The following is a 13,999-nucleotide window of genomic DNA, read 5'->3' on the forward strand; positions in this document are numbered from 1 at the left end:
TCATATTTGCTGAAACTTTCACTATATCCTGACAGTAGAACATGAGACAGATAATCTGTGAAACAATCAGGTTCCTCTGGCTCCTCCTGGTGCTCCTAATGGGATTTACAAGAATCCACCTATCTTTAATCTCTCGTCAAGCTTCCAACCCAATGCGTCTTTCTGCCTTTCTTTGCTCTGATTGGTTGTTTTTGTTGAGGCCTCGTGGATTCTTGCAAAATGATCTGTCTCATGTTCTACTGTCAGGATATAGTGAAAGTTTCAGCAAATATGACAAAAAGTTATTTTTTCTGAACGTTCCCTACTGCAGCTTTAAGTGGAAACAGCTGTGTGAGAGTAACAGGGCTGTGAAGAGGCCTCATAAAAACTGCATTGAACAGTATTGCATATTGCAGTCACATGCTGCCCCCTGGAGGAGGACCTGGAAAATACAAAGTACACATCACAAAGGGAGGCTGGGGACGGTGCAGTTTGTAGAGAACATTTATTTATTCAGAGCAGATGGCCATAAGATGCAGTCACTGCAAGCACACAACTGTCCAGTCACTACAACACACACACACATTCACACACTCATACAGTTTCATACAGTCAATAGCAGAGCAACACATAACACACACACGGCCTCTCTCAAGCATTCACATACAGTCACTGCAGAGCAGAGGAGACACCAGTCCAGTATCCGATCAGATAAGCACAGGCGGGAAATCAAATAAAAACAGCTTGGCTTATTCTTTAGTTGAGAAAGAAAATGAACAGTACTTTTCGCTATATTTGACCATCTGTGTTTTTTTTTTTCAACGTCTGCAGTATTTCACCCCTTTCCCCACACTCCCAAACACACCTCGAAGTTAATGCCTACAACATGAGAGATGACCAAAATGAGACCCAATGAAGGAGAGGCTTAATGTGGCTCTGACATGACGGAGCTACAAATCTGTTTTTTAAAAACAATGATGAAATCTGACCTAAGGAGAAAAGTAAAATACGGACTTACATTTATCAAACAGCTCTTCCTGCCATCATTACTGACATTTTACTGATTAGTGTTGGCGTGTTTTTAGTATAGCTACATTTTGGGAAATCTGCTTATTCTCTTTCTTGCAGTAATTCACGTGTGCTATATTTGAAGCTACTGCTAGCAGTAGCACAATTATTTAAAATATTATTGAAATCACAATGTGTGCTACAGTTTGTTGGATAAAGGTAATATGTAAGTCAAAACAGCATTATAATTAAGTATTGTAGTCCATCAGAGGTGCTTTGGACTACAAATGTTTTCCAGATGTAAGAAAACATGCTTGTTTGGTACAGACCCCAACACACATCACATTATTATGATATCAATCATAAAAATTGCGATGCATAAATTATCGCAATAGCATTTTTTTTATCGTTGTGTTTTGCTGGCCCTATCTGAAGGTAATAAAACAAACACAAAACGTTTTTACACTTTTTTGTACGAATTATACGGGATGTAGCTGAATTTGTGAGATAGCAACTTCCCGCCCTGTTTCCGGTCTTTATGCTAAGCTAAGCTAACACGCTGCTTGGCTGTAGGTGCATATTTCCTCTACAGACATGAGAGTGGTAGAAGTATATTTCCCAAAATGTTGCACTATTACGACCTTTAATGTTCCTACAGAATAGCATGTGAATGCTAGGCAGCTAACTGTGGAGACGTTGGAATAAGTTCTTTTCTAATTGTCAGGCAGCTGGAGAAGAGTCCGTTTTAAAAGACCAAATTAAGACTGATAGTGAATAACAGAACAGCAGGATGTCACGTGGTTACCTGGGTTTGGTTGAGATCTGATGACTTTAGGTTTCAAATATCACATCTCATTGGTGACGGGGGGGTAATATCCGATATAACAGAGCAAAACAGAATAAGAGAGAGATCCCCATATATTGTACATACCCATCTACTGTATTGTAGTCAGACCAAAAATCACAAAGCAAGGCACATGTTTCAAAGAAAAAAACATTGCATTTAAAATAATACAGAAATAATAAAAACGGAACAACGAGAATTGCTTGTATTATACACATCGCCACACCTGGACACATGTACACAAAAAAAAACAAAAACAAACGCTTCCTGGAAATATCCCAACATGATATCCTACAATGGTTCATCAGCTCGGACCAGTTAAGCATGGAGAAGCAAACTGATTCAACACTCAGATTAGATCTGTTTACTGAAAAATAGTCTTCAGGATGACACACACATCATAAATACACTTCTTTTTTTTTGCAAATATCCATATATATAATCTCTATGTGATCATAATTTAAATACCACAACTATTCTCTGAATTCGTAGTCATTTATATGTGGAGTGTGGCTGCTTAAGGACTGTGAAACTCTTAATTGGCCGAGGTGCAGATGCGATAACAGAGTGTTACACCTCGCTGGACGCAGTTTCTGGTTGGAACTTAAAGGGACACGCCGCCAGTTTCACACATAAAGATTGGCTTGAACCTGAAAAAATAACCCTGATGACATCACTATGACATCATCAGGGTTATTCCAGTGAGTGCTTGGAGAGTATAAATGAAACTGAAAGGTCAAGGAGTTTGAAAGACATGGCAGAAACAGTCTAATGAGAGACATTATTAAGTTGCGTTATGGGAAGTATAGGATCCAGTGCTTTTGGAAACTAAATCCCTGGAGTGCCCCTTTAAACGTCGCACTGAAACAGGCCATCCAGCTTCACAGATCTCTGCTGCCCTCACTCCATCTTTTTTTTTTTAAACCCATGAACGCATGGCAACACACTGTGTAGTAACCGTGGTGTCGTCAATGAGGAAGGTGAGGGTGATGATGTAGATTGTCATGGCAACACGTGGTGGGTGGTTGGGATAGTGTGGGACAAAAGAGACAGAGATGCAGAGAAGACGGTTGTCCACTGAGGTTGTCAGGAAGGGTTTGAGTTGTAATGGGGAAAAAAAAGATGGGCTCCCACACAGGGTTCTGAGAAATGTACTCATCTTAAAAGGAAAAATGTATGTACCTTAAAAGTTCAATTAAAGCTGCAGCGGGTAACTTTTTAGGTTCCTCTGGATCCTCCTAGTGCTCCTAATGACATTTGCAAGAATCCACCGGGCCTGAATGAAAACAACCAATCAGAGCCAAGAAAGATAGTTGATTGTTGAGTCTCATTCCTAGAGTCTGTATTTGACGCACTGGGAATGAGAGTCAATTGTTGTTTTCTTTCAGGACTGGTGGATTCTTGCAAATACCATTAAGAGCAGATGGATAGAGGAACCTGATTTTTATCTGTCTCATGTTCTACTGTCAGGATATAGTGAAAGTTTCAGCAAAAATGAGAAAAATGATTTTTATAAAAGTTACCTACTGCAGCTTTAAAAGTGTTTGAAGATGAATTCATGCTCATGAAAGTTTTTTTATGTTTGTCACAATTGATCTGCGAGTTTTTCAGTTTTCTGAGTGAGTGTTAGAAACCTGAAGTTTGTTGCTACACCCATGTGTTTTCTTGTCAACTCTATTACCTCTACCTCACCTTGCTTAAACCTTGCACTCCAAACCCCTTTAAACACATCCTAAAATCCTCCTCCCAAACTTTCCAATCCCCAACACCTAACATCTGCTTTCAGACAACTTGCTGTAGCCTTAGTGCAGCTTTCCCCCTCCCTCCCCTCCCTCCCCTCCCCTCATCTGAATTTATCTTGTGCAGGCTCCCATGTGTGTGTGTGCAAGCTGGCTGCGTGGGTCATTGTGCTTCTCCCAAGTGTGTGTGTGTGTGTGTGTGCGATTATGACGATGCAGCAGAGTGTATGGATGCAGCCAGTGCTGGGAAAATGAATTGATCCCGGAATTCCGACAATCCGCAAGCTCACGTATACACATTTGTCACACTGTCCCTATCTCACACTCGCGCACACACACCTCAGGAGCTAAATAGTCTCGTTTTGGTCACGGATAAAAATCTTTCCACCAAGTCATTTACATCGTCACAACACCAGAGGTCACCATTCCACACAGAACCAAGACATCAAACCAAAGAGCTAGAGATTCATATTTATCGGTATATTATATATTACTGTGCTAATGCAGGACTTTCAGTAGATATAAACTCTCCATGCTTAGAATGTACACATACCATACTATGATTCATTACACAGTTGGTTTTTCAATCAGTATTAGGTTAGTTTATTTGTTCGCCATGATAGCTTCAAGAGTCCATGTGGAGTTCTGAAAAGACCCATGTTTTGATTGCAGTCCTCCTCCATTTTGTTGCATTTCTTCATCTCTCCATCTTGTGATTTTTTTTATTATTTTCTCTCCTCATCAGTCGTTCTTGGTCCTTTTTTTAACCCTCTGCCTTTTAGTGTTTCTCTCTTTATCCGTTCTTCATCCTCCCTCGGCCACATGGCTGTCCAGGCCGGTGGCGCTGACATGAGAGGAAGAGGAGGAGAAAAAAAGTTTTCTGGAGCAGTGGCGGATGGTCGACAGGAAGAGTGAGAAGAGGATGAATGCGGCAGAGAAAGAAGGATGAAGAGGAGGACGGAGAGATAGAGAGAGGCATATTGCCCATTGTGCCATCTGAGTCACTTCTGATGCAGCGTTGCCGTGGAGACACGCTGACTGGTTTCTACGGTTACTCCAACATGGCGTCCAGCTGGTCGGCCAGGTCGTCGAACATGCTGCCGATGTCGTCGAGGATGCTAACTGTGGTCTTCTGCTCAGCCACAGAGCTAAATCACACACACATACGCACACACACACGCACACACACACACACACACACACACACACACAGAAGTACATAAGAATTGGAAGACATGTAGACAAGACCTGAAAGACCACCAGTTATATGTGCAAAGCTTTACCTTTGGGGAGCTGTCATGTCATCTTTAGAGATGTCAGTGGTTCAAACTATACTGTAAATACTTTGGTTCATGACCAAATCAAAACTGGTGACATTCCCATCAGCCTCAGCTGTACTGTGTGTTTAAAGCTAAGTGGCAAATGTTAGCATGCTAACACACTAAACATGGCAAACGTTATACGCTAAAATGTTGGCATTATCATTGTGAGCATGTTAGCATGCTGACCAGTAGAGATGTTTGATATTTTTCTCAATATAGTATGATACAGACTCAGAGTCTTTACATAGATTACATTGAAAAGATGTCGACCAATTGTCTGTCAAAGCTGACCAGAGGAAGTGGGCTGTTCTATAACACATCCAGACCTGTGATCGCAACATTATTGGCTGCTCCCATGAGCTCAAATCCATGGAAGAGAAGCCTTTGAGTGTAAGTGTGAGCATGGGAGTAAGTATGTGTGTGTGTGTGTGTGTGTGTGTGTGCGTGCTCCTTACTCCTCCTGCCGCAGTATCTTATCCTCCACAGCCTGCAGAGCGGCTGCCAACGATGCACTTGTCTCCTCCAGCTTCTGATGCACCAAAGAATCCACACCAAAATCATTTGTTGTAACGGCCGGCACTGTGACCCCGCCTCCTGTCATCCCGCTATCCACCGACACACCCCCAATGGAGGAGCGAGGGGGTTTGACTGGTGGCGGTGTCGGGCTGGGAGTAGCAGGAGTCTGGGGCGTCTGCGGTGTAGTGGGGGTCTGTGGGGTGTGGGGGCTCTGAGAGGACGGGCTCAGCGGCTTGGCGTTGGGTGGGCTGGGGATGTTGGAAGGGGGGAAGGAAGGGGGCGAGCTGGTCTGTCGGACCACAGCAGCGTGCTGCTTGACTTGGGCAGGAGCCTGGGTTGGGGATGGGGGGCTGGTCATGGAGTGGATGAGTTTGGCCGGTTTGGGCGCCGTAGGCGGTGGCGTCGGTTTGGGCGAGACAGGCGGAGGGATCTTCTTTCCTTCCACTACAGAAACAGAGAGAGAAAACAGTACAAGGCTGGTTTACTGATGGGGCGTCTACATCCTGATATATTACCTCTTTGACAGATTGTCCCGGGTCTAATTAGCCGTAGCTATTCAGATGGTCCAACAACGTCCCCCACACCTTTGTGAAGTTGTGTACAACCGAGTTCATTCCTTTGAGGACAGTTTGCACCGTTATCCCCATTTGGATGATTACCGTGTCTTTTCACCCTGCCCTTCAGTGTGGCTGTTCAGAACAGCTATAAACACCTAATGTAAGTCTTCAAATGTGGTCAAACAACACATGGTACTAATCATTTTGTTTCTAGCATATTGACACTTACGGGCCAGTGTAGTTTGAAGGTGTCTATTTTTTCAACACAATGCTCATCGGCCTCCCCCAACACCTTTCCAACTTGTTCTGTAAATAGTTCTCTTACTCTTCTCATCAAAAACATTGCTTATAGGCTGAGGACACTTCAAACAAAGTGCTTGTCAAACAGCATCTAAAACCCCTTCACCCCAACTTTTCTGGGGTCAGAACTGAGAGGTCTGTGTAACTAAGCCATTGTGTCTCATCCCTCTTTATGACGGAAAGCTTTCTGCCCCACCTTCCATTTTGGCCACTCATAAAGACAAGATGTTGACTTCACTATAAAGTGCCTGCAAATTTCTAATTATGACTTCCACTTGACAAACACAATCATACACTGTGAGTACCTGGGCTTCCAGGGGTCCCAGGGCCAGGCAGGGGGACTCTTTTGTTGGAGGCAGGGTGTGGAGGTGTCTGTGGGCCTCCCTGTCTTTTTATCTGTGCCACGACAGGCTTCGGGGAGACTGGAGGCTTTGGTTTTCTCACAGGACCTCCTTCATTGCCCACTGGAGCTCCTTGGTCCACACTGTCCCTGCGAAGAGCAGCAGTCACTTGCGGTTGAGGTTGAAGTTGAGGTTGAGGTTGGGGTTGGGGTTGGGGTTGAGGTTGAGGTTGGGGTTGAAGCTGAAGTTGAGGTTGAGGTTGAGGTTGTGGTTGTGGCTGCTCTGTCACTCCAATATCAGACACTGGGCGGCGTTTCACGGTGGCCGTGCCATTCTGGTAGGGTACGGGCTGCATGGTGTTCGGCTGCCCACTCTCCACAGGCTCTCCATTAGCCGCGGCTAGGTCTGCGAAGCCTTCAGGCTCTTTGTCACGGCTCTTGGGCCGTCGTTTGACGGTGGACGACTCTTGGAGGGTGAAGTCGGAACCGTTGGGGTGGGGCTTGGAGCTGCGGGGCCGCCGCTTTAAGGTCGCTGTGGCCTCAACCATGGAGATGTCCTCTGGCGTGTAACCCCCGTCTCCCTGGGGACCCTCGCTGTCACCCTGCAGACAGACACAAAATACACACTAACGGGAAATTCATACATTCATGACAAGAGGTTATTTTTGCACAAACAGTCAAAAACATTGACAAAGATAAATGGATAACACAAATAAAGCTTACAGAACACACAAGCTTTACTATGGATTTATAATACAGCACACTTAATTTTAGCACATTACGTTACATAGATAGGTCGATAGACAAACATATATATAGATAGCTACCTGTCCTTCTCCTTCTCCTCGACCCTGGCGGCGGATGGTCAGGCTTCCCTCCTCTGCGAACGGCAGGTTCTCCGATGAACTGCCGCTGCCTCCCGAGCTGGGGTGGGGGGAGGATGGAGGGTGGGGTGGGGAGGAATTTACAGGGACAGGGGATGCTTCAGGTTGGACGGAGGGAGGCGGGAAAGCAGAGGGAGTCGGCTGGTCACGCCTGGCAGCTGCCACCAGCTCAGTGACAGGGCCGCTAATGGTCCGCCGTCGGTTCACCACTTCACCATCCAGACCGATGGCATCACGCGTTTTCCCCACCTGGTAAACCCCCAACCATACTTTGGTTAATCGTGCTTTAGCTCATTAATTACAGAAGTAGATGGCATATATTTAACATTTTAGAGAAGCACATTTATACAGATAGGTGACAGATTAAAGGAAGAACCAGGGTCAAGGTTTAACACGCTTAGTGTTGGGTTTTACTTTCATTTCACTCACATGTGAATACATTATTCTGAGGATCTAAAGATCACCCTTTTGGGGGTTGTTTAGAAGGTTTAAGGTTGAAGTCCTAGTAATTAAGGAAATTCTTGAGGTCCTTTAGAAGGTTCTTGGGAACCTTTTTGTAAATGAGGAAGTTCAAGGAATCTTTGAAGAGGTTCAAGTGGTCATTGAGGAGGTTCCTCAGTACTTTAGGGGGTTTTAGGGGTCCTTTAATACCCCATTTCCACCAAACACAGTGCTAGTTCTGGGCTGGTGCTGTTCAGAGTTTGTTCAATTTGCAAACCTTCTAACAACCACTTTGTCTTGCCATGGGCTTTAGAGCCACAGCAGGGCCAAGTCATTACATCGCTGTATCCTTCTCCAGTGTTACCCAAGCAAGCATAGCTACTCAATGTTATGAACACAACATTGATGTGAGAAATCAGCAGCTGACCAACAGTTAGCTAGCTGGCCAGCTAGCTCAATATTACTTTGTAACATTGATGTAAAAAATAAGTAACACGCTAAACAGCTACTAAATACATTGCTGGCTGCTGGTGCCCCCAGTCCCTGACATAAGACTAAGAGCTAGTTTCTTGGCCCTTAAAATGCAAAGATCTGGTTTGAGATTAAGCGCTGGCTTTGAATTGGCCCTCAAACTGCCTTGGTGGAAAAGGGGAATGACAGGTTGTTGTGGTCAATTATAAGTTTATAGAGTCGTAGGTCTAGTGCTAATTTAGGAGGGTTTTTTAATTTTTTTTATTTAAGAAGTTCTATTGGACAGTAAGAAGGTTCTAGTAGTCAGTGAGAAGATCCTAGAGGTTCTTTAGGAGGATCTATTGGTCATTAAAGAGGTTCCAGCACCACTGAGGAGGTTCTATAGGTCCTTAAAGAGGTCCTTGTAAACCTTCAGGAGGTTGTAGTGGGTCTTCAAAGGATTTTAGGGGCTGTTCATACCTCCAGTATAGTTCATCACGCTTGAGAAACTGAAGCTGTTCTTGACCTTAATAATACACATTTTATATTGTTCTTTCCTTTAGTTTGTCACCTATCTGTACATCATATGACCTACATACAAAGTGATTTCTACAATACCTGCAGGAAGTTCTTCTGTAGAGCCATGCCTTTGGGTCCACCTCCTATAGAAGACATCTCCAACATGGCAGCGATGCTCCTCACGCTTCCCACACTGGTCGTCTCCACAACACCTGTTTCCACAGACACCCCCAGGTCACTTGCCCGCCGCTGTTGGTGGTAAGGCACATCCAGCATCCCCCCTGTGGTGGTCAGTGTGTGCGGCTGTGCGTTGGCATCCATCAGGTTGGAGTTGGAGCTGGAGATGGCAGAGCTAGAGCGTTTTGGTGGTGGTGGGGGCGGGCCTTTTTTCTTCTGACGGAGAGCAAATGACTGCGTCTGGTTGCGGTTGACGTTCTTTTCCTGGTTGCGGACAGAGTGGCTGCGGCTGACACGGTGAGTCACCGTGGCGTATTTACCTCCTTCCCCTCTGACGACGGCAGGGCCCTGACTTCCCACTACCTCTGCTTCTCCTCCTCCACCTCCACCCCCTCCTCCTGCACCTGCCTTCTCGTCGCACTCCCCGTCTGACACAGCGTATCTGTTGAGACTGTGGGCGCGTTTCTTCTGGAGTGCTGAAGGCTCTGCTCCTTCTCCCTCAGCCAGCTCAGCCTCTGGGGGGAGGCAGAGGAGCGGGACCTGTGGTTGTTGGCTGTCCCTAACCTCCATGACCTGCGTCTGTGGATGGTGCTGAGGGTGTGCCTGGTGTTGCGGCTGGACTTGAGGCTGCTGTTGTTGCTGGGGCTGAGGCTGGGTACATGGGGCACCTCGGTGGGTCGGAGACTGAGGGGGGTGAGAGCGCGGCGACTGAGGTCTCTCCCCCTGGATGAACTGGGGTGACGGCTTGTGTTTGGCCTGTGGGGAAGCTGTGCTCTGGACGGAGGAGGTGGAGGAGGAAGATGAGGTTCTAGTCTTGGTGGGGGTGTGAGGGGGTGTGTAGGGAGGCGCAGGCTGGGAATGTGAGTGGGAGTGACGGTGTTTGCCTTGAGAGGACACACTGCCTCTGTGAGAGGAGGTGCTTCCCTGGCTGCTCTGCTGTCTCATAGTCCGCGCTTCCTTCTTCGGTGGACCACCCCCTCCTCCTCCTCCTCCTCCTCCTCCTCCTCCTCCTCCTCCTCCTCCTGTCACCTCATCATGGTCTTTGCTCAGGCTGCGTGTTCGCTGAGCTTTGCTGACCTCCTGCCCCGGCTGGGTCATGGCACTCTGCAGCTCGGTGCTCAACTCGCTGTCCTGGAAGGTGCTCATCTTTGGAGACATGATCTCTGCAGAAAGAGAAAGAAACCCTTAAAATGAATATGAATCTAGAGGTGAGATAGATAAGACTAGAGGTGATGACTGATTTGACCCCTGAGAGATCTCATTAGATAAGGCATGCACACACTCCAGTAGATTTGTATTAAACCTCATTAAAAGTCTGTCATTTATCTGACTTTTATCTGTGAGCTCACCGTCTGGAGGGGGGCTGTCCATTGACATGACTTCCTGCTGCTGTGTGATTGGCGGAGGCTTCTTTCTGAGGGAGCCCCGCCCTTCTGTACTGCGCTGCATTTCAGCCAGTCGCTTAACAGCCAGCATCAGCTTCTTCTGGTGGCCTAAAACATTGAATGATTGGAATCAGAGATCAAACAGATCTTGCTTAATTAGGATAATTAGTGGGAATCCAATTACTTTAAATATAATTTTTTAATCAAAAATATTTAAAATTATTATTTCTATTATTATCATTATGTAGAATTTCGCCCAACATAGAAAGTGAACATGCTGCAACTATGAAGCTCTGAAACAAATATGGTAAATGATAAACCTTTATTCTGTTTTTTACTTTGAACTTTGAACTACATTTGGTCACTTTCGGGGCTCTATATGCAACATGTCTACTATGCCACACTGAGATTATTTTGAACACATTCATCTGTTAATCTGTTACAGGGACGCGGTCTCTATAGAAATGCTTGCCATTATGTATTATGCATTTGTATTTGGAACTGCCTTCAACATATTACCTACGAACATAGTATGTACTACATACTGCATACTGCTGTGCATTGTAGTACGCAATATGAAACAATTAAATGCATTTATTTTGCAGTATGCTTGGCCAGGCTTAGCCGGTTTCCAGTTTTGGAAAGTAAACAGTAGGAAGGCTAATGGCAAACCACTGCTACTGTGCAGCATCATCTTATGCTCTTACATAAAGAAGTTATAAATATGGATTTTCATGTTTTTCCCAAAAAAGAACATTAACCTCAGAGAGACCTATCTGACGTAGCCTAGTCCCAGTTGAATAGTTATTTGGTTGTTGTGGGCTTCCAGATTAGATTAGATAGGAGAATCGAGCATTATTTTAAGAATGAGATAATTCAACATTTTGTATAGATGAGAGCAGCACATCCGGGTATTCTGGCCTTGTGTCAAGTCCTCGTCCCCTTTTGGGTTAAAGCTGTCCCTCTGATTAGACTGGCTTTGCCAATCTAATAGCATAAAATAAGAATGCCGTGTTGCTTTTTAGCTATGGCCAACAAGGCAAACAATAATGTAATGTCATCGCCAATCAAAGATCAGCGTCATTGTTTAGAAAAACAAAAATCCTGGTATTTTGGCAGACTGCAGATTTTGCTTTTGTTTGCAACTATTTACTACACTTTGACCAGATTAGCAGGTACTGCTAGTATAGTAGGCGGTTTCCACTACAGCCATAGTCCAACCCGGGGCTCAGTAAACTAGCAAAGATCTAGCATAAATAGCTGTCCATGGTGCTGAATCTTGATGGCAGACATGCAGACTGACATGGTGGTCAGTGTATTGATGTGCACACAGTATATGTGTATGTCTTACCCAATTTGGTGATGCCTATTTCCTGCAGGTCCTCCCAGGTGATGTCAGTGATGAATTCGATATTCTCGTATCCGTTCTGCACTAACACCTGGTGGTACTGGCTCAGACCAATAGCAGACAGCCACTCTCCTAGATTGGCCTATAGGAACACCAGAAACATGGCTGCTCACCAGGCTCACCGGCACCAACGCTGGTAGCTTGGATTTTAATACCGAGCTTAGCATCTGATCGGTCACTGAACCATGATATTGTTGTGTGTGTGGAGTCTTACTCACAGGTTTCTGCTCGGGAAGCCACTCTGTGACACTTAGCTTGTTAATCTCTGATGTCATCTTCTTTCTGTGACCTGGTTTGGTTATTCCAATCGCTGTAAGATCCTACACACACACACACACGCACACACGCGCACACACACACACACACACACACACACACACAAACAAACATGCATAAGTAAGATACAGTAGTGGCATGTTCAGGCTTTTTCTCCACAAAGTGAATTAAAATCTCCCAAGTCTCCAGCAGTCCCTCTCTTTTGCTCTTTCTCACAAACACACACACACACACACACACACACACACACACACAGAGGAAAACTAGCAACACAAAGAAACAAGTGACAGCATGACATCTGAAGAAAGCTTCTGCCAGTTGAGGAGAATAGAGCAGAAATGTTAATGTATCAAAATCATAAGAAAAGCAAGGAAAGCATGAGCAAATGTCTGCAGTGAAAAGGAAGCGAAGAAAGAATCAGCTAGATTCTCCATAATATTGTTTAGCTCTTTGTACTCTGTCATAAGTAAACAAGCTTGTACTTCAATACAAACTGAGTAAATTATAATTGGTAAGTGTGCAGACTCAGTTGGAACTGTGACTAATTAACAAATACGGGGCATCATCCTGTTGTTTACTTTTGTTTCTCTGTATTCAGTGGTAGTTGTGGTGGACTCACAAGAACACACTTTTACAAACATACATGAACAATCACCGCATACACATTACACACACACACACACACACACACACACACACACACACACACACACACTTAAACATAACTTACACACAACTCATAAATTATACGCAGATGCGTCAAGCACACAGTAAAAGATAACTGATAACAAAACCTATTTTTAAGTCAGCTCAGCTCTGAACCATTCAGCATGCACGGTGCTGGAGTGTACGTATGTATACAAATAATTTATGTGTGCTATAAATTATTTGTATGTAGGTGAGCGTGGTAGAGAGCATTGGTCTACTTCCTCAAAACAGGCAACAGCAGCAGTGTCAGAGGTGATGTGAGGGTCAGGAGCAGCTCATTCTTGAGTTTTTAATTTATTTTAGTTTTCCAGTTTGTAATTCAGACTGAGTGCTGACTGGTACAGAATCTGTTTTTAAGCAACATGTCTGGTGCCATTTGAATATTTAGTTTAAAGAGGCACTCCAGCACTTTAGCATAGCATGGCATTTCCATTAAGTTTGGACACTCAGACAAATTTTAAAAAGAATCAAAGCAGCAAAGACTACCCTCACTATGGGCCAAGCTGTAAAAACAATGGCTCCTACATTTCCCACAATGCATTTGTCATTAGACCTCCTTGCCTGGTAAAGGTAAACTTAATCCCCCGACTTCTTAACACAGGCTTCCTGTAAAATTTAAAAGCCCAACTTGTGATAACCAGGATGACATCATATCTCCCTTACAAGAAGTGAATTGTGGAAAAAATCTTACAGTGTAGCACAAGTCACTTTTTCAATTATTTAGTGTTTGTTTTCCATGGTTAGTTTTCCTTGTTACTTAAAGCTGTGTTAAATATTTTTTTACCACAAGGGGGCAGAAAGACTAACTGTAACCTCCTTTTTTGACATGTTAGCAAACAAAGGACTGTTAACATACCCAGTGTACAAAGAGCAACATTTTCCAGTATGCAGCAGTTTCTGGCTCCCTGACTTAAGTAGCTCATGAAGATCATCAAAATCATAATCATCATAATCAAAACTCTTAAAGGTCCAGTGTGTGACATTTAGGAGGATTTATTGTCAGAAATGGAATATAATATTCATAGGTATGTTTTCATTAGTGTATAATCACCTGAATGTAGGAATCATTGGGTTCTTGTTACCTTAGAATGAGCTGTTTTTATCTACAGAGGGAGCGGGTCGCCTTCCATGTTTCTACAGTAGAAC

General features: G+C 44.4%; 1 protein-coding gene across 8 annotated transcripts in view; it reads right to left on the bottom strand.

Moving 5' to 3' along the window:
• Positions 1-467: 467 nt before the first annotated feature.
• The window catches only part of caskin1 (CASK interacting protein 1), a 110,487-nt gene continuing 96,955 nt past the window's right edge, over positions 468-13,999 (bottom strand). For 7 of the 8 annotated variants that reach the window (XM_051386818.1, XM_051386817.1, XM_051386820.1 and 4 more), the window contains 8 exons: positions 12,088-12,189; positions 11,813-11,951; positions 10,426-10,569; positions 8,999-10,239; positions 7,433-7,738; positions 6,571-7,231; positions 5,348-5,852; positions 468-4,718 (listed from right to left, as the gene is read on the bottom strand). In XM_051386818.1, the coding sequence (XP_051242778.1) occupies positions 4,622-4,718; positions 5,348-5,852; positions 6,571-7,231; positions 7,433-7,738; positions 8,999-10,239; positions 10,426-10,569; positions 11,813-11,951; positions 12,088-12,189 (3,195 nt within the window). In that variant the 3' untranslated portion in view covers positions 468-4,621. The remainder of the gene's footprint in view (positions 4,719-5,347; positions 5,853-6,570; positions 7,232-7,432; positions 7,739-8,998; positions 10,240-10,425; positions 10,570-11,812; positions 11,952-12,087; positions 12,190-13,999) is intronic. The other variant, XM_051386819.1, reaches the window with a different exon arrangement.

The sequence above is a fragment of the Dicentrarchus labrax genome, unplaced genomic scaffold, assembly GCF_905237075.1.
Source record: "Dicentrarchus labrax unplaced genomic scaffold, dlabrax2021, whole genome shotgun sequence".
Taxonomy (NCBI): domain Eukaryota; kingdom Metazoa; phylum Chordata; class Actinopteri; family Moronidae; genus Dicentrarchus; species Dicentrarchus labrax.